This window comes from Ambystoma mexicanum, chromosome 9 (genome assembly GCF_040938575.1).
Source record: "Ambystoma mexicanum isolate Mex_15411 chromosome 9, UKY_AmexF1_1, whole genome shotgun sequence".
In the NCBI taxonomy this organism is placed as follows: Eukaryota; Metazoa; Chordata; class Amphibia; order Caudata; family Ambystomatidae; genus Ambystoma; species Ambystoma mexicanum.
This window is the reverse complement of record NC_090931.1, coordinates 4,507,453-4,531,924: the sequence shown is the minus strand read 5'-3', so window position 1 is coordinate 4,531,924 and position 24,472 is coordinate 4,507,453. Positions and strand designations below refer to the sequence as shown.

General features: G+C 46.2%; 1 protein-coding gene across 1 annotated transcript in view; it reads right to left on the bottom strand.

The window, feature by feature from the left end:
- STT3A (STT3 oligosaccharyltransferase complex catalytic subunit A) overlaps positions 1 to 24,472 on the bottom strand; it is a 160,387-nt gene that overhangs the window by 84,645 nt on the left and 51,270 nt on the right. Inside the window, exons 4-7 of the mRNA XM_069614069.1 lie at positions 17,915 to 18,036; positions 10,245 to 10,390; positions 9,436 to 9,526; positions 3,253 to 3,359 (exon numbers count right to left, since the gene is read on the bottom strand). Coding sequence (XP_069470170.1) covers positions 3,253 to 3,359; positions 9,436 to 9,526; positions 10,245 to 10,390; positions 17,915 to 18,036 — 466 coding nt within the window. The remainder of the gene's footprint in view (positions 1 to 3,252; positions 3,360 to 9,435; positions 9,527 to 10,244; positions 10,391 to 17,914; positions 18,037 to 24,472) is intronic.

The window sequence follows — 24,472 nt, the reverse complement described above, 5'->3', positions numbered from 1 at the left end:
ACACAGAGCCCTGCAGCCAGGACTGGCAATGGTGGAACGATGCGCTACACACAGAGCCCTGCAGCCAGGACTGGCAATGGTGGAACCATGCGGAGCCAGTCAACCCCTTACTAAGGGACTACAAAGCACTGCAAGGGGCCATGAATGCGAGGGCAGAGAGGAGCATGAATATCCCCCACCAGCACAATGGAGAGGAAAGGAGCCAGATTGAGCTCAGCGACCAAAGAAGGGCCGTCCCCAAAAGAACTGTTTGCAGAGGCAGCCGGCACCAATCAGTGTGTTCAACTATTAGTGCCCAATTAATACGAGGCAGTCATCAAGAAAAGGAATAGCGTCCAGAACCACCCCAAACACGGGACAGAATATTCAGGCAACGGTTCCATGTGAACATTTCTTCAGGGAGAATGTAGCTAAAGGAAAAAATGGTCTGCAAAAAGAAAATATTCAATACAGACAATGCAAAGTGTGAAAACGTTGCCATAAGGTTGTCAAAAGAGCTATTTTAAATACACAAAAGTACATGGCTTTAACCGTAACGAGGACCTCGAACCTCCAAAGAAACTTCCCAAATCACCCTAACCCAATTACCAACCCTTACCCTAATTCCCTAATAGAAATAACAACCCTTTTTCTAGCCTGACCGCTTCCCTAAGACTAACCTTTAAACACGCTAAAGCATTTCATTTGCATGTGACTGAATACAAATTGCAAAATAGAAAATGAACAGTGACCCAAACACCAGCTCTCCACAAATTCCATAGCCCTTGCTCTAACCCAAACCTTTGCTCCAACCGCAACTCTAATCCATACCCCTAATGCTTACTGTACCCATATCCCCATGGTTTATCCTAACCCCTACACTACAGTAGCACCCACAGCCCTCTCCAACGTCCCCAATCCATTACTCTATAACCACAATCCTACCACTAAAATCCCAATATCACCTGCCCTCTCTCAACCACCCTTACCATAATAATAACCACGTTTTACCCCCCCTATCCCCTGACCCTTTATCCTTACCCTAAAACCTAGCCTAACTCTGAACCAGGCACTCAAAGGCCAACAAACCCCCCCCCCCCCCCCGAACCCCAACCCTTTCGCTAGCGGCCCCGAACCCCAGCCCTTACGCTAGCAGCCCTGAATTTTCAGGCGCAATGTTTAGCTGCATTTTGTTCTTTTTTTTGCTTGGCGACTGCAGAGGGGTTTTCCCCGCCATTTGAGACTATATTTTTGTTGGCAAACTTTTCACTGTATACCCATGGAAACTCGTGTCCACTCTCCCCTTTTCCTATATACCTGTGCACACCTGTGAATAGTGAAGAGCGTGCGTGATTAAACCACTTTGCGTTATTACCCTGAAGTAGCCGCAAGTGGTTTCTTTCATTTAGGTCATTCCAGGCTCGAGCCTTGCGGCTAATGTAAGAAGCCTGATGGCTGTTCTCCGGGCATGTGGCGGACCCTTAATACACCAGAGTGGAACAGACCTGCTATCGGTTCAGGAACAGATGGAAATCCGGACTGATGGTGCGACCACAGACCTGAAATCCCCCCGCAGAGGCGCTTGCCACTCGCCCAAAGGCAATGCAGAGATTGAAACTACAGAAGCCAAGTCTCACTTGCGCATAAAATGCAAACTCTAATGTTTGCCAATATTATGATCCATTAGGCTATGAATATATATATATATACACTTTAAAAAAAAAATGTCCTTAGAATAGACATAGTTTTACGTTTACCATGAAATGACCGAATTACATTTTTTTTTAAACCGAAAGTAGAAATGACTTTTTTCCTAATAATGCGGGGGAGCCCCTCCCCCCTGCACCCAACCCCATTCACCCCCTTCCTTTACTAATACTATTGCCTAACCCCACACCTATACTTTAATACAAAGGACCCAAAATTTCAAAAAGAAATCGGTTAGAAAATGGTCATTTCTTCCTGTTTTTTTGTATTGGATAATGTATAGGGACGCCACTATTACAAGGGGATGTTTGTACAGAGCCACTTGGCCTGGGTAGCTATATGTAGCTCCTGTGAGCTGCTGGCATCAAGCTGATCCAGCTTTCCTTAGTGCCAGCCATTCTGAACCCTATGAAGTGGCACCACAATGTGCCAGAATCACAGACTTGCTCCACATTCTTTGAATCTGAATCAAGTGACAGTTTTTTAACAGGCAAGTCATGCAACGTGTGCGTTGTGGGTCCAATGCACCCACAGGCCTGTTCGTTTGGGCCATTAGGTGGCGCTGGCGCCAGCCTAGAAGCCGAAACTATGCACGAGTAGAGCTAGGGAGAAATGCCATACGAGAAGGGACAAGGTGTTTGGTTATTTGTCAACCCATAGACGGTCCATGGCCATTTCAACCCAGTCCTAGCCCCTTCATGGGGACTCTGAGTTCGCTTTAATGAAGCCTTACCATCAAACTTTGCACTCAAAGTGCCTGTCAGTGTTTTTGAAAGAAGTCTTCTGAGAGTTAATAACTTATTTGGAGCTATAAACACACAACTGGAAAGGTCTTAACCAGGTCTGCCTACAGCCACTCGATTTATAAGCACGCTGCGGGTCCTTCAATGAAGACCTATTAAAAACAAGCATTGACAAAACCAAAAAGTTTTGACTTGTGTACAAGTATTAGGCAGGGCTTTCAGAATGTACTAGCCCACACTTGCACTGGGGAGAAGATTTTATGATGGAGAGTGCCATTTGCATGTTACTCAACTTTGCTGGCGACTATGCTGAGGTTTGAAACGTATTTGGGAAAGTTTCACTGTACATGTCTGGCCTTTGGGTGGCAGCATCGCAGCAAAGAGGAAGTGTGCTTATGGCGACATGCACCATTTTACAGAAAGCACAGGTAAATATGTTTTGACCCATCACAATGGGCCGAGTGCATTTCTTTTAGTTCAAGTATGTAAACTAAGGAACTCGCCGTGCAGGTCTGGTGGGATTAAGAATTGGCAAGGCCGGTTAGGCATTTGCCACGCACTGTTATTAGATGCCCAGGTACTGAACCGCACTGCACCTGCACCCATCAATGGGCAGTTAATACAAGTATGGAAGAGCCTTTCCAACTGTTGGCATTGCCAATACTTGTTCTTAATAGCGCTGGCATTAAGGGTAAATCTACACGAGGGAGCTGGAGGGGTGCTGGAGGGGGACCAGGGGGAGGGGAAATCGCAGATGGGAAGTTTACTCTGTAACATGTAGTATGGAGGTATACACACAGAATGGAGATAAGGCAGTATTTACCATGTAGAAATAGGCCAGAGCGCACATGGCTCCCCAGTAGATGGAGCCCGTCTTCACGGATTTGATCCACATGTAGTAGGTGAGAAGCATGCAGAAAATGGCAATCCCTAGACACAAACAAAGGATATCTTTTAAACACAAGCACAGGAGGTTTCTGCATTTGCAACATTTTGCGGTAAGCTAGAATGGCATGCGGAACATGGATTCATTGGGTTGATAACAGATCATTGTAAGTCACAATGTCAAACATTAAAAGATGGAATTCAGAGTTCCATACAGGCCCATTATATTCCAAAGAGAGCAGGCAACACTTAGAATGACATGTATCCTCTGCACAGCATGGACGTCAGCTGGACTGCAGGCTTCGAGAGTAAATATGCATCTGCACTGCAGACACAGCCAATTAAGCATAGAGTTCGAAACGGCAATAAAGGGAAGAAGAGCGAGAATGAGAAAAAAACAAACAAAAAAGTGCACCCAAGATCAGGCGCAGCACAGGCAGAATGGGGCCTTCACAGGCCAGTGCCCCAGACCTGTAGGGGAGAATTCTCTAGAATGGCCAATTTCCCTTACCTGTTGAGTCCCTCAGCAGCTTTGCTGGATTTCTAGGGTTTCATTTTTGTACCTGGTAAGAGCGCAAGCCTTTTTTTCCCCCACTCTTACATGTGTTTTGCTGTGTGTTGTACATTTTTGTGCTCATGGACTATGGAGTCTCACCCACTCCATAGGCATCATCTTTTTACTGTGTGTCACACAGCAACTTTAGTGCAGTGACACAGGATTGTCTTTTTAGACTTCGCACTTTAAACTCCATTTTCTGGGACTGACTACGGTCTCCCAGAACATGTAAAGTGGCCATTGACTTTACTAGTCTTTTTAAATCTACAGACCCAGTACACCCCATCTTCCCATAGATTACTGGAAGGGTTAATAGTTATCCCATTTTGTCTGATTCCCATGGAACATTATTTCATTCCCCTTTCTCTAAGATTTGGCTGGTGGCAGTGGCATCTACCATTTTTATTCTACCGCGGACTATGAAAATAGCCTCAGTACTGTTAGAGGCTATGGTGGTAGCCTCAAACTCCAACCCGCTGGACCCCTTTTATTTTTATTTGGTTCTGGTCGGGTTTATTCACCATTTCTTTTTGTCAAGGTCTTCCTCATGTTTTACTCTGCGCTCCAAACCAGGTTCGATTCCTTTGTTCGCCGTCCTTTGGCCCTCCTTAGGTGCCCGAGTGTCTGGGTGGACAGGATGTGAGGGAGGGGTTTGAGGCCCACTGCAAAGGGTCTCCTTGGAGACCCAAGTCGCACTCTAGTTTGATTGGCTAGGTGGCTGTCCTGCCAGGACAGCCACCCTTGCTGTGTGAATGGGGGAGAACGGCATAAAAGCAGGTCTCTGGGACTTGGAAGGCAGAGTCGCCACTGGAACGAGAGAACCAACGAGGAGCTGAAGGAAGAGGACTGCTGCAACTGCTGGACATCCCGGTGAAGCCCTGCTGCAGGTCTGAATCTCCCCCGAAACTCCGACAGAGAAGATCTGCAAGGAATCTTCTTCCCTTGAGCTTGGTGGAACCAACCAGCTCGGCAAACACCAAACGCTGGCCTCCCTCTCCTGGTCGAATTTTGCTGTCCATCGCTGCAGTGAACCGCATAGCCAGGAGAACAGAACCTGTTTGGGTTTTAAGGAGCGCACCTTTTATTCGATGTTTAGCTCCGCTGCTGGATTCTTCCCTGGGCAGTGCAGGACCCTCCAGACACCGTCCTCCTCGTTACCATGACCAAAGCTTCAGGAACCGTGAGCCTGCAGGAACAGCCAGGAAGAACTGCCTCAGCTACAGCATTCTTCTCCATTAAAGGGACTGTGCAAACCCAGTCGTTCGTTCCGTCCGACCGCGGTCAAAGTGCTTGAAATCTTTCGCCTATCCGAAGGCTTGTCCTTCTATTCTCCTTTGAATAACTTTTCTTCCGACCAACTTAGTTTTTAACTCTTGGCAAAGACTTAACCGCGAACTACTCTGAACTGCATGATCCTCTGCAAAGACTCTGAACCATTAACATTGGACCAGGCCTCTTTTTGTGGGATAATAAACCTCCTCGACTGAAGATTAGCAAATTGCAATTGCCTTTGTTTAAGGGTGGGCTGGGGGTCCCTAATTTCAAGGCATACCATCTGGCTTTTATGTCGCAGAATATATTTGATTTTCTCAAATCGGAACATGTCGATTGGATATGTGCCGAGTCTAGCCATATAGGCCCTTTGTCGCCCAAGGCCATTTTGACCAGTAAGCCACTTCGAACAAGGGTGGAAGGACTACTGACTAGGAGCTTACGGAACTCATGGGTGGCCTTGTGTGAGTGTTTGGGTTTCAACGCATTAAGAGATCCGAGTGCTTCAATTTGGCTGAACCCAAGCATTACGCATGAAGGGAAAACTTTGTTCTTGCAGGATTGCTATCTAGCTGGGGTGCATTGGATTAGTGATCTGTTCAATGGTTTGAATTGGATGACGGCTAGGGAAATACGGTTGAAGTTTGAAATTCCTACTTTTTGTTTGACGGACTATCGGAAGATCAGGAGGGCGGTGGGGGAGGTGGATTTGGAAAAGAGAATCAACATAGACATGCTTGGTTGGGTGCCTGAAGTGAGTGAATGTGGCCTGGTTAGCTAGGTTTAGAGAATGGTGGTGTCGAGCTATCGATGCTTTGAGATTGGATTGGAATCGGAGAATTGGTGAGGATATTACGGAGGATGATTGGACACGTATTTGTGAGAATGTGAAATTGTGTTCTTCGAGTCTTGCTGATAGGTCTCGTCAGATAAAGATTTTGAATAGAACATACTGGACACCTGAGAGAATGATGAAAAGCGGGATGAGCGACAGCTCGGAATGTTGGGCATGTTTACTATGAGGTGGGCACCTTGGAGCATATCCTGTGGGAATGCTCGAGGGTGAGAGGCTTGTGGTTTGAGTTTGACCAGATCTGTGAAAAGATTTTGGAGGAGAAGGTTCATATGGATTTTAAGACAATAGTGTTGGGTAGTGAGGATGTGTTGGATGACCTGACTACTTCTCAGAAGAAATGGATCTTTCGAGGGGCAATGGTGGGGAAGAAACTAATGTTGAGATATTGGAAAGCATCTAACCCTATTACTATTGAGGAATGGATGGCAGAGATGCACTCTCTAGCGGATATGGAGAAGGTGCTGTATTGGAGAGATAAGAAAAGTGCATTATTTAACAAGATTTGGGGTACATTTCTTTTATTATATTAGACCAGTTTATTGATTGTTTTGTGACTCCGGGGGGTTTTCCGTTTTCTGGTGTATATAGTTCTGTTGGCTTTGTTATGATTATCACATGATGTTATATTGATTATCACATGATGTTATATTGATTATCACATGATGTTATATTATGTACATGCTGTTTCTCTGTTATGAACTTTTTGAAAATGAATTTTATAAAAAAAACATTGGCCCTGGCCTATTGATTTGAATCCTAGTTGTAGTAAGCCTTTTCTAGAGTGCCCTGCCTATAACTTGTTGGTGTTGTTCATTTTTGAATAACCTTGTCTTTTCTCCCCTTTTAAATTGCTGGAGTGCCATTTTGTTCACACTTCATTTTGAGCTAAACTTGTCCAGAATTGATTGGGTGCTATTGTTATGTTATGTTAATGGTACTTATATAGCGCACCGTCACCAACGGAATTGGTCCCCAGGCGCTCTGGAGGATCTGTAAATGAGAAGGTGGGATGGGTTAGTAAGGTGAAGAGGGCGTAGGATAGTGGGAGGAGTGGTGTACTGTTGGCAGCTTCAACTCAGTAGACACCGGGTGCTGAGCTTTGGTGAGAGTATTGGATCGGTGTCAGTCCGTGTGTTCTGTTGGTGCGGCTTATGTGTTGTTGCAGTGTGGTGAAGTGCGTGCAGCTGGCGGTACGAGAGATGGTTGTGTGAGTTTTTTTAAGTATGCAGAGAGTTAGAGTTTATATTGGTTAGTGGGTTATGTGACATTTAACATGCAAGCATTCACAGTTCTATCTAAGTGTGGCACCTGCTGCCCTACACAATTCAGTCTGAGTGTGGCACTCACCAACCCTAACAATACCATCCACATACCACACAGGCCAATGTTCATAATTCTGTCCAAGTGCGGGACATGCCAGCATTCTCAATTCTTTATAAGTGTAGTGCTTGGCAATCTTCATAATTCCGTCTAGGTGTGGCACTCGCTGACATTCACAATCCTGTCTAGATACAGCGTAAGCCAATGTTCTCAACTTTAAGTGTGGCATATGCTAACATTCACAATCCTGTCTAGATACGGCACAGGCCAAAGTTAGGAATTATGTCAGAGCGTGGCACATGCTAATATTCATAGTTCTATCTAGGTGTGACGCAGGCTAATCTACACAGTTCCCTCCCGGTGTGGTACTAGCAGACATTGGTAGGTAAGTTGGTATGTATTGCAGGGCAACCTTGACAGTCCATTTGCAGTGGTCACAAGTCTTTCTAAGTATGCATTATGTAAGTCTATGGCAGTCTATGCTATGGAAAGGTAAGGTAGAGTGGTGGGGGTTTTCTGGAATAGAGTAATTGCTCTACACCCCACCCATGCCACACTCACAGTCTTTGTTGGTGTCTGCCGTCTCCTGGCTTCATTGGCTTCCCCTGCTGACACCTGCAGACACATCTTGGAGCTGCCAATGTAGGAGCCGCCCTTTGCCTCGTGGTCCTTCACCACGGGGGCTGCCCTGGGATGTCCTTGATATGGGTTATGTGGACCAATCCGGATGCAGTGGGCGGATTAGGAGGCGGGCATAAGGGAAACCAGGAAGCGGGCGGCCCCAGGACACAAGCCACGCGCCAACTGCGCAATGGTGCTTTTAAGCATCATTTAATTACTGTAAAGTTGGTTTTCTTGGAGGTGAGGGTCAGGAGACTCCTTACCTTGGTCGGGGTCTGCTGGAAATGGCGGAGAGCAGAATAACCTTGTCTTTTCTTCCCTTTTAAATTACTGGAGTGCCATTTTGTTTACACTTCATTTTGAGCTTAACTTGTCCAGAATTGATTGGGTACTATTGTAGTATATTAAGATTGCGATTTTCTGCTGCTTTATAATAGTGAATTGTTTTACAACGGATGGTGTAAATAAATGTATATTCTTTTACTCAGAAACCTTGAGGCAGTGCTTGTTTGAATCATAGTAATTGCTGACCTTTGTGTAACTATTTGATACTGCTCACTTGCGCTTGAGATAAGTCTGGCTGCTCAGCCATAGCTACCACTTTACTGTGTAGTACAGGCTTGTACCAAAGGTGAAATTGTACTGTCACTTGTAGTCTTAATTGTGTGTGGTGTTCCCAAAGGGTACTGCATATGATTCTGCCTAACAAGACCATGAACAAGCGTGCACCCAAGATCAGGCGCGGCAAAGGCAGAATGGGGCCTTCCCAGGCTAATGCCCCAGACCATGCGATGGTCGGCATCTCAGCAGAGGATGGGACCACAGCCCATGGCACACTGAAATATAATGTCCCCACCACCCACCGGGTCGACTCTAAAAAAAAAAAACTCAATGCCAGGGGGGAAACATCCTCTCAAGTCCCTGGTTGCCATGACACCAGGAGCCAGCAGCAACCAAAAAGGCTGGATACGATTTCAGCAACTTCAAAAGAAAGGAAAACATACAACAGGGAACTTTATATTTTACAACCATAACAAGCTCCGTGTCCATCTGCTCTGCCAAGAGTGTGCCCACCTTTAACTGAACATACGATGTCTCCAGCTTTACCCTTTTCATGGAGATACTGATCATTAACCTGCCCTTCGTACTCTAGCTGCAGAGGTGACCTGCACCATGCAGTTTATTCCTAAATGCTTCACCAAGGCCCTGCGCGCCCACACATCAGTTTTAGATTCTGGAGGCGGCTGCTGTGGGTTCAACAAGGCACCACTTCCCAAAACGCCTCTGGCCTGTCTTCATCCTTCTAGAAATGGGGCCTCACTAATGAAGTAAATGCCGGTACCAACCAACGCCCATCTCGTTAGAACTCTCGAGCAAGGATTCAGGGCAGCAGCTGTGTAGGCTGCCAGGCATCTGTGCTATACGGAGGCCTCTCATCCCCCCCAACCCAGCCACAAAAAGGTCAACATTTCTACCCAGATACATCTGAAACTCACCTTCATTATCGTAGGAGCCAGCGACTGAGCGCGAGATGTAGCCTGGCACCACAGCAATCATTGCAGCGGCTAGAAGCCCAGCACCAGCGTCCTGGAGGAAGAAAGCGCTCACAGTAAACACTCTCCACAGGCCAAAGCATGCACGTGGGGTCAGCAAAGGTGAAACCAGATCCCTAGGGTACCACAGCACCTGTGCAGATATCTCGCTCCCCCGTTAGCAGCCACTGGGCAGCAGAACTGCTCTACAATTCATGTTTAACATGTGTTATGCCCTGGATGCTAAAAGGCACGTCTTTTCATTGATCGTCAAACAGTGCCCCTCATTTTCAGGATGCCTCCCTCATTAAGTAAAGCACTTCATGCCAGCACAAGCGCTGCTCAGAACATCCCAAGCATTTCGGGTCGTTACAGAGACTTGAGCAAGTGAACCTCTGCCATTTGCACAGCTGTATTGCAACGAGGACTGATCATTATACAGGCCTGCAAAGGGACCAGTCTTTTAATATTGTCCTCGGCGCACACAAGGTCTAAATATAGGGAAAGCAGGGCCTCTGTGCAGGTAGTATTCAAAGACTGGTCTGGGTTGTAAGCATGCCATGTCCTGCTGCTGCGATGCCCGTTCACAATGCGGCCCTCTTTTAGAAAGAGAATGCAAATACAGGGGATTGGGGGAAGGACGGAGCATCCTAACGCAGAGGTTGTCCAAGGGAATAAGGCACTGGCTTAAGATGCTTGCCTGGAATAATGGGCTACAGGGCATCGAGGGCAGAGGAGCTTCGAGCATCAGTAAAGGATAAACCTGGCTTTACCTTGAGTTCCTTTGTCAGGTGGTAGGTGACGATCGTGGTGAAGGATGAGAACAGCGGAGCCAGGAACACGCACACATTCCTGATGTCAATGGTGATGTGGAAGAAATGCAGAACATGGTATAATGCTGCAGAAGTGATCATTAACCCTGCAATACAAAGACACCCCATCAGACGAATGGCAAGAGGCGTGCGCTCACCTCGGCAGCTAGCGCCACACATGTCCCAACTTACAGCAGGCAACTGCAATCATATACATGGCAAAGGCATTATTAAGAAACATGGCTGCACACACCTGCACATTTTAAAGCAATATTCTTTTAATCAGTGTGCGAAACCTGATGGTATTCTCCCACCAACTCACTCGGGATATTCCATTCACGTGGCCAGGGAAGGGCCATCGCTTTTGGATCCCGACCTTGGGGGTGGACAAGCGAATGAGGATCACCCGAGTGGAGGGTTATGAGGGATTGTAAGGATACCCAATGGAGAGACATGGTATTTCCCAGTCCCAAAAATACCCCCAACCTAGTCTCCCTCAACTTTTCTGGGGTATCTCCAATCTCACCCCATGGCCACCCCCCCCCTCCTACCCATCCCCACCTGTCCATTTCCAACAAACATTGAGATGAGGAAGAGGCAACTAAATCAGCAAGGATTACCCATAGTAAAAACATGAGGAAAAGGAGGGCCACCTACCATAGAAATAACTCAAAGTGTCCCACTAACAGAGTCAGGCAGAGTCAGGAATTTGATAGTAACCATCCACACCTGACTCCGGGAAGCCGAGACGCTGAGGAACTGCAGTGCGGAAGAGCTGAATTGTGGCAAGGGAGCCCCGTCTCCAGGGTGCCAAGAAGGGTCAGCGTATGGGAACCGCGAGGCATGCTGGTCCCCTGCCAAACCTGTGTATGCGAGTGCTCGTTGCCAGGTGCCGGTGAGACAGCCCAGGAATGTCAGAGGGGCAGGCGGTGAGACACTGACCTCCGAACAAAATGCCACATGGAGCTGAAGCACAGAAGTTAGCCTGGTGAGGCTGAATGTATTGCAGAGCCGGGTTGCGAAGAACGCAATACATAACACTAACTGCGTAAGAAAGAGGGTGGCATTTGTGGGAGTTTTCAATTGAAGCGAACGGGAAAGTTTCCAAGAGGGCAAAGACATTGATACAAGTAACAGTGTAAAGTTAAAGTACAAGCGCAAAAATGGGGAGGCGCGTGTGCACAAAAGAAAGTTAAATTGGACAGTGAAGTAATGTGAATGCAAAGGGGGCTAGAAGCCCATGAAAAATGTGCACAAGGCACGAAAGGAAAGAATAATAAAGGGTGCGAGTGACCGAGAAAGACAGGAACAAGTACAGAGGTGCAAGAGCCACGACACACAAAAGGAGTAAAGGACAGTGCAAGTGTGCACGGAAAATCAGAGGGAGGGGCAAAAGGGTCAGAGTGTGTTAGGGAGAATTCTCCAAAATGTGCTAATTCCCTCGACCTTAGAGATCCCCAGCAACTTTGCTGGATTTTGAGATTTTTTTTAACCTGGAGAGAGCGCGACCCTTTTTCCCCACCCTCTCATGTATTTTAATGTGATCTGAACACAGTTTCCTTTGGTTGTGGTGTCTGACAAACTCCATAGGCATCATCTTTTACATTGGGTCACACAGCACCTTCAGTGCAGTGGCACAGGGAAGTCTTTCAGTTTCCCAAAGATTTAAATACCTTCTCTGGGATAAACTACTGTTTCCAAGAGCAGTGAAGTGAAACTGACTTTACTTACATTTGTAACTTTCTAGACCCAGCACACACTATCTTACAATCGGGTGCTGGAGGGGTTACTTAGTATCCCCTTTGTCTAGCCTCTCATGCAACATTTTTATGTTACCCTTTCCTCACTGAATGGCTGGTGGCAGTGGTTTCGTGTTTAACTACCATGGTGTGCATTTACCGCATGCTGCGTTCGCAACTGCAGTAAAGCACCCAAGGGTGCCATTTTTGTCAAAATGGTCCAGTCTTCTTTTTTTGCCATTTCTTTGTGGAAAGGTCCTTCTTGAAATTTACTCTGCACGCCAAATCAGGTTTGGTTCCATTGTTCGCTTTGCCTTTGGCGGGATTCACGAGTGAAGCCTGCTTCTGGCTCCAGGGTGTCTGGTGGGGCCAGGAAGTGAGGGAGGTGCCCGAAACTCCCTATGCTTAGTCTCCTAGGAGACCCAAATGCACTCTTTGATGATTGGCCGGCTAACTGTCCGGCAAGGACAGCCACCCTGCTGGGTGACTGATAGCTAGGCTGAAATGAATGGGAGAGAACTGAATAAAAAGGTGAGGCTTTTGGCTTGCAAGGCAGAGTCGACCACTGGACGGAGGAAAAAGAAGAACTTGAGGAGGACGCCTGCTGCAATTCCTGGACGGTTGGTTTGCCCGGTGAAGCCCTGCTGCTGTCCTGAAACACCAAATTCGTCTCGACAGAGAAGCCCCTGCACAGACGACTTCTCCCCTTGAGTTGGTGACCAATCAACTCCTAAGTAAGCCATATGGACATCCATCTTGGAGCTGGTTGAATTTCCAGAGTTGCTGCTGGAAACGGAAACGCCAGAGAGAGGAACACCAGATTGTGTGCGTTGCTTTTAAGTTGGCCAAGAGCTCCAGGAAGATCCTCCAGGAAGCAGGACTGACCGAGCCTGAGCCCCCTTAACAGAGTGCGGGACCCCAGACGCAAGGAAAGTCCATATCAACAGCGAGAAAACGTGGTGTTGCTATTTGCGGTAGTCCCGAGGAGCTGAAAGACAGAAGTGCCACTTGTTTGAAAGATTGGGAGCGGTGACCGTCTTATTGCAGAGCAGGAGTCCCCAGAAGTCCTCCCTCTTGTCCACATGACTGAGGCCCAGGAACAGTGAGATCTGCAGAGCTGCTCAGGAACAGGGGTCATCTGCTGCACTTTTTCTTCAATATAAAGGTACTGTAAAGTCTGAGCCAACTCGCCTCTCATTATAGAGTTGCTCGCATCTTCTACTACTCACAAGTCTAATCAGCGTGTGGCCCTACATTTGACTCCTTTTTTTCAAAGACTTCTAAAACATTGTGCAAAGACTTTTCTACTCATTTACACCGACCAGAGGTGCTTCATCCTATACAAGACTTTTGCCCATTGACTTTGGTCTAGCCTGTTATACTGAATGACTGCTTGATTACCTGGGTGTCACTTACACTAACTACGCTGATGACACCCAGATACTCATACCCATCACTGGTGACTACATTACTGATTCCAAAGCCCTTAATGACATTTACCTTGTCATACAGGCATGGATGGCCCAGCATGAACTGTGCCTCAACGATGACAAGACTGAGCTTCTCATCCTAGGCACTCAGACTTAACAAACTAAGTCACCTGTTCGACTCCTTCAACATTGACGGCAATCTGATTAAAGTATCCAAAGACACCAAAACTCTGGGCATATACTTGGACGCTTCCTTGACACTCACTAGACAAACCAATGCAGTGGCCTCCGCGTCTGCTTACACCTGCAAATTGATCTCAGCCTGCCGCCCTTTCCTCACGGCCCAGAATTGCATCACCTTGGCCAGGACCATGGTCATGTCCAAATTGGACTACTGTAATGCATTGTACCAGGGCACCAACCAGGGTAATCTTAATAAACTCCAGACGACCCAAAATAATGCCATTAGAGCAGCCCTTAACATCCCTCGATCTGCCCACATCTCAGAAACCAGAAAGAACCTCAACTGGCTCTCAGTCGCCCATAGGATCTCCTTGAAAGCACTGGCCCTCACCTACAAATGCATCAACCACCAAGCTCTCTCATACCTAGCCTCGCGCTTCACTCATTATACACCAGCACGAGCACTCCGATCTGTACAAAACCAAGGTCTTGCGATCCCCAGATTTAAGCTTCAATCTGCTGGAGGCACCAGCTTCCCTGTCCTGGCAGCCAAGCTCTGGAACTCCGTACCACTTCTGATCAGAACCCTACCTTCATTCAACCAATTCAAACACAAAGCCAAGCTCTGGTTAGTCACTTCCTACTAACAATTGCTCCTCTTTATTGAATGGGCCAGCTGGGACCCTACTTGCACTGATGATCTATGTCTGATCTGTAACGCCTACTGTTTACTTGTCGCAATCGGTCGGGACTATTGTGATTATATGTAATGTACTGTTCCCTTACTTGTAAATATTATGTAACTGTTTGACTAAAATATGCGCCCGGTTGCCCTTGGGCCTGGCCTGCGCTATATAAATAAAATAAATACAAATCCAAAAGCATTTGCCTACTTAAGAATATTTGTGATCTCTTGTTTGTTCTAATAACCTTTTCCTTTTGCCAACTTATAACAGTATTCTAAATGCAAACAGTAAGATATTAATGTCCCCAGCACCCTAGCTATTGAAGTCACCTGATGTGTAGGTTGTGACTGTAGGCCATCCCAAAAGGGTCTTTATTGATTTAGAAACTAAGAGTGGATAGTATTGTAGTGTATCTGTGTGTTGGTTTTTGTATTGCTCTCTTCTGAAGAAGGCTTATTCTAACTGACTTATAAATACATTAATACTTGTTTGTTCAAGAAACCTTGAGTGCAAGTGTTTATTTGAATACTTGTCACTGTGAACCTCTAACTCCTCTAAAGCTCACATTGACCCCTCTTGAGATAAGCCTGGCTGCTCAACACGATACCAAACTGTAGTACAAGCTTATACCAAAGTTAAGTTTGGGTTTCCCATGAACCCCAAGGAATTCGGAAACATTTAAAGTATTGGAATTCACTGTAAGGGCCCCGTGGCGAAGGTCTTTCGAACAGCCCTGTTGAGTGAAACTTTGTGACATTGACCAAATTGCACCTGGTGAGATGACCACTTGAAACCAACTCTGGTTTTGCTATGTTTGTTGAATCACTATTTGTCCTTTTCAAAAAGACCTATCACATTTCTGTAAAGCATGACGGCAAACAGATTTAGACACATACTGACTTGTTTTAGACTATTAGACAACGACGGCCCTTAGAAACATCAGTTGAGGGAACCATCCCTTTAGAGTTAGGGCCAGTCGGGCATTCCACCAACCCTGGAACCCTAGTAAATAAAGTTTTTAAAACTAATTCTTTTGAGTCAGTGTCTCTCTTGATACCATGCCTGCATCACATCAGTTAAACATTATACAAAATTAGATCCCAGATTTCTTATTTGTGAAGAACACTTGTCCAACCCAGAGCAGCAAGTCAGAAAAGGCAACCCTCTCTGCTGCCAACTCGATGTATATGCAGGTGTCTTTAGTACAGTTAAAAGCGGATGGCACATGCTGCCCCTTTAGCTTGTTTCATTTGGTAGCCCAGTTGCTTTATGCTGCACTGAATAAACCTTAAAATCCACTCTCACCAACTCGCAGCTACTAAAGGAACGGCTTCAGCAAACAAAACCTCACTTTTTATGCGATTTCCCATTCATTCACAGCCTCCACTGTCAATCACCCAGCAGGGTGGCTGTCCTTTTAGGACAGCCAGCAGGCCAATCAGGACTGGTTTCACTCAGGCACACCTTGAGACAAAGGACAGGGACGTTCGGGACCCTTCCTCACTTCCTGCCTTTCCAGACACACTGGAGCCTGGGCGGGCTTCAAGGTTGAAGCCCGCCAAAGACAAAACACCCAAAGGACTCAAACCTATTTCAACTAATAGAATAAAAGCCAAGAAGCAGAAAATGGTGAAAAAAAGAAGACAGGGTCCATTCTGGGAAAATGGTCACCCATGGGTGCTGTACTGCAGCTGAGAGTTGAGCCTGCAGTAAAAATTTACACCGGTAGTAAAAAATTAACCACTTCCAGCCATTTAAAGTAGGTCAGTGTAACAAAAATGGTCACACGAGAAGTGGGCTAGGGAATTACTAAGTAACCCCCAGCACTCCACCTGGGTTGGTGTGTGCTGGTCCCACAAAGAAAAAGGTAATTAAGACCAGGATTATCTTACTATTCTTGGGAACGGTAGTTCAACCAAGAAAGTGTATTTAAACATTCAGAGAAGTCAAATGGACTTCTCTATGGCACTGCACCTAATGTCACCATGCACAAAGCAGATGCCTATGGAGTTTGTCAGACTCCATAAAACAGTTTAGTTTATTATTTGATAATGCGCTCCAAAGCGAGGGGTAGCCGGGCGCAGCAGTCATAAGAATACTTAGGCTTAGGTTACATAATTAGGATACATACAGAAGATGCATTACAAGTGTTAACAACAAATTGCAATACATATATACAAGAGATACAGGATGTGGGTACCTCACATCACAAGGGGCAATGAGATAGTCTATAGTTTAGTTGCAGCGGTATCAAGGTAATTCTATGCAATGGTCCGGGCCTAGAACAGGGGATCAGTTTGTTGGTCGTCTTTGGTCCAGAGCCAGCTTTTCACATTGCGTCTAAATCTAGAGTAGGGTAGATTCGCTCTCAATGCAGTAGAGAGTGCATTCCAGGCTCGGGCAGATCTAACAGGGAAACTTGCTCTGCCCGCTTTTGTTAGTCTGAATCTGGGAATTTCAAGTAGGAAGAGGTTAGAGCCTCTAGTGTGGTGACTAGAAGATTTTCTGGTCAGTCTAGCCGAAATGTATGGGGGCGCAGTATTGTTTAGTCATTCATGGGTGAGAGATAGCGTCTTGGAGAACTGTTGCTACTTTTTAACCAATGATGGTCTTTCCTTATGTTGGAAATGTGCGCTCTGCGGGGTATGTCCAGGGCTGCTCTAAGAGCATTATTCTGCAGTATTTGCATTTTGTTTAATGGCAGTTTTACTAGCTCCCGCATATAGGGCGTTGCAGTAGTCTAATTTAGACATTACTAGGGCGTTGGCTAGTGTGATACAATTGGTTTTGGACAGGTAGGGTCTGCAGGCCCTGATTAATTTGCAGGTGTAAGCAGTGGAGGAGGCCAAGGAGTTGACTTGTTTGAGATAAAGTGGAATCTAGGTAGAAACCTAGTGTTTTTACCTCAGTTGCCACTTTAATTATATTGCCATCTATGTTGAAGGCGAGATAGTTGGGGCTGAGTTTTTTTAGGTTAGAGTCGGAACCCAGGATCAGTATCTGTTTTGTCGTCATTCAGGCAGAGGCCGTGGGAGGCCATCCATGCCTGAATGAGGAGGCAAATCTTGTTTACTAGAGCTGTCTCTTCGACCAAGTTGCCAGATAGCAGTATGAGGATCTGCGTATCGTCCGCGTAGTTGGTATAAGTTACCCCCAGTCTGTCAAGTTTGTCGAAGAGTGGCTTAGTGAAGATGTTGTACATTGTGGGGCAGACACATGAACCTTGTGGGACGCACATGTGATTTGTATTGGGTCCACTGAGGCTAAGGGGGAGAACACTCATCGTACAGTTGGCTAGGAAGGATTGTACCCAGGCTGAAAAATAAAAATCCTAGTCAGGAAAAATACATGAGAGAGGGAGAAAAAGGTCCCACTCACTCAGGAGGAAAACATCACAAGCCCCAAGGCCAGCAAAAGAGCTGGGGAAGGTTGTAGGGAATTAGCACAGAAATGAAAATTCTCCTTAACAAGATTGCATTTACAAAGACATCCACAATGATGTTCAAACTGCTGGACATTTATCTTTTTGCAGTAAATAAATACAGAACGCCTCCACTAGTGGACATGTGGCCAACTGAAGATGTGATGGTTACCTGGGTAAATCGTTCCACCAATGATCCTCCCCAGAGGATACCAGGCCCGGTCATCAAACCAGTTATGAAACTTATAAAATCCTTCCTCGGTCAGGAAGCGGGTGGTACGGTAGTTAAAATACCTGCAAAAAAGTTAAGAGATGAGTTGTGGGGAGCTTCAACGGCAATCACAGCGCAGAGTTTATGTTCAATGTTATTTCAACATACTACGTCAAAGATTTCCCAGAACCAACTCTTTGGGGTGCTTTTGAGAGGCAACGCTTTTACACTCTCTCTGGATAGCCATATAGTGAGCAGTAAGACAGATTTAGGAGATATGGGACTGGTGTGCAAGTATAATGTACAACACTTCTGAATACGCTATATATATATATTGGGACCAAAACTTACATAATTCTGAAGGATTCCATATACTACAACACGCATTTATATACAAACACACAAAAAAGTAGGCACAAAGGTGGATTGCACACAAGCAAAATCCGTCGGGCGGGGGCTTTACCGGGCCAGGTAATGCCCGTCCCATTACCTGCCCCAGTAAAGCGACCTGCCCGTAGGGGTTATTGCTATTGGCATCCAGGCATGTTTACCAGGATGCCAATAGTTCTTCTCAACAATAAAAACGAAGCACAAAAATAAAAAGAAAACAAAGATGGCCATCATGGATTAGGGAGAAGGGAACTACACACCGTCCCTTCCCTCCCTGTTCACAGAAGCCATTGCTGCGAGGGGCAAGGGGGTGCTAGATAAGTGGGGCAGAGTTGGGAGAGGGGTGGGCAGTGCAGGGCCTCCTTACCTTTATTTCCTGCCGGAAAGATGGCAGCCTCCCGCTTCCGAGGAGGCTCGGTGTACGGGCTTTACTAGGAGGTAACGACCCTGTTTAGAGTCACCTGGTTGGCTGGGAGGCCGCCCCCCCCTCCCCCTCCCCACTGAGTGCACATTTACAATTAAGGCCGTAATAAATCATTAAAAATGGTAAAGACAGAACAGTGCCACATGGTCAAGGGAACACACAACTACTGACACCAGAATATGCGTAAAGGGTGCCATTAAGCAAAGGTAAAACATAGGACTACTGCATGGAAATTGGATAAGGATGGCGGCAACATCAAGAGTCTTAGAGGTCATAGTTCTTGAACTCCACGTTATAAAAGGAGGACAGCAAAAAAATAAAAAATAAATAAATAGCACTTAGAAGGTTCCAATCGGAAGGTCTCTGTTTAATTCGCTCTAGCATTCAGTCTTTAGCACTTCCTCAGGGGACCACAAGGCCTCTCTGTCTCGCTCAGCATTTCGGGCTTCCTCCTTTGTCAAGCGTCCCAAAATGTCCTCCGCTTCACTGGGGCTCTTTTCACTTTCTTCTACTCAGGGACATTTAAGCAACACAAACTTTGAATCAGCTAGAAACCAAGAAGTCGACCTTTCCAAAGCACTGCCATGATGGACCTGGTTATGACATGGTGTTAGGCCAAGTTTGTATGCATTAGCCTTTGGGTGCCCTACACACAACTCTGCCTACATGTATAGGAAACCCAACTGGTATAAGCTTGTACTACACAGTTTTGGTAGCGTGTTGAGCAGCCAGGCTTATCTCAAGAGGGATCAATGTGACAACGGTCCAGGAGTTGCAGCAGGCGTCCTCTTCAAGTTCTTCTTATTCCTCCGTCCAGTGTTCGACTCTGCCTTGCAAGCCAAAAGACTCGCCTTTTATTCAGTTCCCTCCCATTCATTCCAGTCAGCCGGCCAATCACTAGAGAGTGCATTTGGGTCTCATAGGAGAGTAAGCACAGGGAGTTTCGGGCACCTCCCTCACTACTTCCTGCCTACCCCTGACACCCTGGACCCAGAGGCGGTCTTCACTCGCAAATCCCGCCAAAGGCAAAGCGAAATGGGACCAAACCTCGTTTGGTGCGCAGAGTAAATCTCAAGAAGGGCCTTTCCACAAAGAAATGGTGAAAAAAGAAGACAAGGGACATTTTGACAAAATGGGCACCCATGGGTGCTACACTGCAGCTGCAAACGCAGCCGGCAATAAATGCACATCACACGAAACCACTGCCACCAGCCATTCAGTGAGAAAAGGGTAACATAAAAATGTTACATGAGAGGCTAGACAAAGGGGATACTAGGTAACCCCTTCAGATCCCTATTGTAAGATAGTGTGTGCTGGGTCTAGAAAGTTACAAATGTAAGTAAAGTCAATTTCACTTCACTGCTCTTGGAAACAGTAGTTTATCCCAGAGAAGGTATTTAAACCTTGGGGAAATCTGGAAGACTTCCCTGTACCACTGCACTAAAAGAGGATGCCTATGGAGTTTGTCAGACTCCGCAACCAAAATAAACACAGAGTTCAAAATCACATTAAAATACGGGAGAGTGGGAAAAAAAAGTCCTCTCTCCAGGTCAAAAAAAAAAAAAAAAAAAGTCCTCCAAATCCAGCAAAGGTGGAAGGAATTAGCAAATTTCGGAGTATTCTCCCTAACACTTGCCCCCTCTCCCCCCAACACTTGCCCCCCCACCCCTCCCAGACAAAGGGACAGGAGGAATGAGCCACCCCTGGATGAATCTTCTTACTCCAGTCGGTCATACTTTCTGGAGAGACCATCAGCATTTTGGTGATTACACCCTGACCTGTGTTCAATGGCAAAATCAAAACCCTGTAGGGTGATTGACCATCTTAACAATTTAGGATTTCCCCCCCTTCATCTGCATTAACCATCTCAAGGGTTGGTGGTCTGTTTGAATCACAAAAGTAGAGCCATACAAGTATGGTCTAAACTTATTCAAAGACAACACAATGGTAACACACTTACGTTATATGGTTGCCCACCTTGTCTCAGGTTCCTACAGCTTCCTGTGATGAAGCAAATGGGGTGCTCCCTACCTTTCTCATACAGCTGACCCAGAACTGCACCTATACCTGTATTGGAAGCATCTGTCTGTACAATAAAGAATTGATTGTAGTCAGGAGCTCTTAAGACTGGAGCTTGACAAAGGGCTTACTTAAGTCCTTCAAATGCATTAGTGCGCTCCTCATTCCACCCGACCTTCTTGGGAAATTTGGGCGAGGAGATCAGATTCATGGAGAATCTATGGTCCCATAGTTCTCAATGAAGTTCCTATAGCAACCTGTGAGAGTTAGAAAGGCTCTCACTTGGGTTTGAGTAAAAGGGGTGGCCCAGTCTTGTAAAGCTTGTACTTTGCTAGGCAATGACCTTATTTCACCTCCTCCTACCGTATGTCCATGGTAGGCCACTTTACTCTGACCAAGTTGACATTTACTTGCCTTTATGGTCAGATTGGCCTGCTCAAGAGTCTCCCCCGTCCCAAACCCCTGTTTTTGGTGTAAAAACACCTTTTTTTACCTATATTAAAGCAACAAAAAAAAATATATACTTTTTTAAAATTAGATCCTTTTGTTTTCGGTCGAATTGACTCGGCCCTTTTGTCATTCAACCCTTTTGAGTCGAAACTTTGACCGGACACCGGTTCTTACATGGTCCGACATTCTGTAACCTCTGCTTTTAACAGGTAAACAGTCACCAGTGAGATCTCATGCTGGCCCCAAGGGGTCAAGCCTGGCCCTAGTAAAAACAGAGGATCAAACTGATTTAACAGAGTTTCACACTCCTTCTGTTGTTCCAGTGTCAGATCAGAAGAGAGATGAACTCCTATCTTTCCATCTAAAAGGTTGTCCCCTTAGGAGGTCAGGTAGAGGCTCACTCTTCTCCTCTGCCTCTTCTGCAGAGGCTAGAAGCAAAGCTCCCAGTTCTGGTCTAGAGACATAAGCCTTTAGGCAGTTGGTGTGAAAGACCCTGGGGACCTTCTTAAATTTGCCAAAGTCCACCAAATAATTGACCTCCCCACGTGTTCCCACAACCTTGAAGGGTACAATCCATTTGTCCTGCAAGGCCCTCTATCTTGTAGGTACCATAACTAGAACTAGCTGGTTGTGAGTAAACTCAGCCATGTTGGCCTTGTGGTAATGCCAATGCTTCACCAGAGCCTGACCTGCTTTCAAGTTATCTGAAGCTTCTGTCATCATGTGTGACATTCTCCTTCGGAGACCCACCACATAGTCAGTGACTCTCCCTGGCTTGTGGGAAGGAGCACTCTCCAAACCCTCCTTGATTAGGGCCAATGGACCTCTAACCAGATGACCACCGAGAAGCTCAAAGGGCCTGAATCCAATCGCTTCTTGAGGCACTTCTCCATATGCAAAGAGAAGGCATAGCAGTAGAAGGTCCCACTTTCTTCTAAGGGGTTCTTCTAAAGCACCTATGATGCTCTTCATAGTTCTGTTAAACCTCTCCACCAACCCATTGGTTTGGAGAAGGTAGGCTGTTGTGAACTTGTAGGTCACTCCAGTTTTTCCACATGGCTTGCATGTAGTGGGACATAAAGTTGGATCCCCTGTCAGAGATAACCTCCTTAGGAAAACCTACTCTGGTAAAAATACCAAGTAGGGCCTCAGCAACTGCATGAGCAGTAACAGTCCTGTAGTCTCCTGGGGTAGACTGAATAGGTTCACTGTAGAGGAGGCCATCCTCCGAGTATAACCTGTGCTTCCCTGGCTCTTGCCCTTCCAGCTGGGAAGCTGCCTGTTGGTGACGTCCTTCAAGAGTAGGACATTCTCTGGCCATTGCTGAAGTCTGCCCGACAGGGGCCACCTTCTGCCAGTAAAGACTGCAGCTGTGGATGGTCTTTAGGATCCAGATCTCCAACAGAGGGAAGGTCTTCTTCCAGCTCTGTATCATCAGTAGCTGACTCAACCTCTTCTGGTTGGACCTCACACTCAGCCTCAGCTGGTCGAGTAGTCACTGGTGTGACTTTGGACTGCCCTCTCAGGGATGTCTTGGTTTGATGCTATTTTTCTTGTTTCCCGAGACCTTGGGTTTCCCCTTTGTCTCCTTCTTCCTGGAAATAGAAGTGGGCTCTTCCTGTGGACTGGGTGTTATGGGTTCTTCTGTAACAATCCACTGAGAGTCATTTAAAGTGAGCTCTCTGGCCTTCCTAGTCTGCTCCTGCTTCCTTTTACTGGGAGGCCTGGGGGTGCTTGATACAACTTCAAGAGTTGTTAAGTCATTCCACAGCAGGACTCTACCAGGCACTGCACTTTGTACACCGACAGGTATTCCTACAGTCATATTGTTGCACTGGATGATAGCTGGTAGTGTTGGAACCATCTGGATAGGACCTCCAGCAAGATTGGTGGGACCTTTGGGTGCCTTAGCAACATAGTCTGGTTTGAAAAAGGTTTCATCCACCACTGTGATGCTGGCCCCAGTGTCTCTAATGGCAGGGGTCTCCTGACCATTTACAAGTACACTGTCCCTGTAGTATTCCTTTGTGTTATCTGGTATAGAGTTATACACATCTACATTCTGCTGTTGCCACAGACCCAGGGAAACTAAAGATACGCTGGCAGAGACTCAAATGGGGTCTTCAGCCAATAGTTGAATGTTTCCACTCGCCACATGTACTTCTCCCTCAGGGATGAAGGCTAAGGAGGCAGTGTGGACCCCTGAAGGTTTACCCTTGCATCTGGGATCACCATTCACATGGTCAGTTGACACACAAGCATAATATTTCCCAAATGTTTTGACAAATGGGGGGCTTCCGCTGACCTCCCTGTGGTTTGGAACCAGAGGTTTTACTAGACGACCTGGTTTCCCAAAATGACTTACCATTCTTATGTTTGTGGCCCTCTTTTGGATGGGAATTCTCTTTGTTATCTTTCTTGTGCTGCTTCCCCTCATCCTTTTTATGAGTGGCCCCAAAATCCTTGTGAGTAGCCCTGTTGGCAACCCACAAGTCATTAGCTTTTGATAGCTTCTTGGGATCAATCTATTTTGAGTCAGCCAAGTGCTGTCTCAGCTCAGGAGAGCAGGCATCAAAAATAGATTCCAACAAAAACAGATTTCTCATTCCTTCAAAAAAAGTTCACTCTGTAACCCTTAACCCAACCATCTAAGTTTGTCAAACACACATTCACATACCCAGGTAGTCCAAGGGGTACCATCAGTCTTTCTGAGGGTCCTAAGCTTCACATTTTCATACTCCAATCTTTCAAGTTCCCCCACCTCCATTACAGCATCAGTTGCAACCTGGGGGAGCCTAGACAAAAGCCAAGGAATCAACTGATACCCTGTGAAACCCTGAATCACATAGTTATATTCAAAAGCACCCAACCAATCAAAAATATAAAATTTCACATCATACATACTCACCGCTACTTCAAGCATGCAAGGTTTCTTTGGACTGGAAGACCTAGAAGACTCTGGGATAGAAATATTTTCAAGAGACAATTTCTTCATTTCAAGCGCATGTTGCATTTCCATTAGTTTGATGTCCTGATGTTTGGTTTCAGCTTGGATCTAATCTTTTCAACTCTAACTCAAGTCTAATTTATTCAAGAGACACAAATTCTAGACTCAATGATGGACCTTGTGGGGTCCCTGCGGCTAAAGGTTGAGGCAAAAGGGCCTGTTGAGGTAAAGAGGGGCTCTCTTCCTGAGACTCCTCAATAATATTAGAGTTAGACTCTTCCTGCCTGAA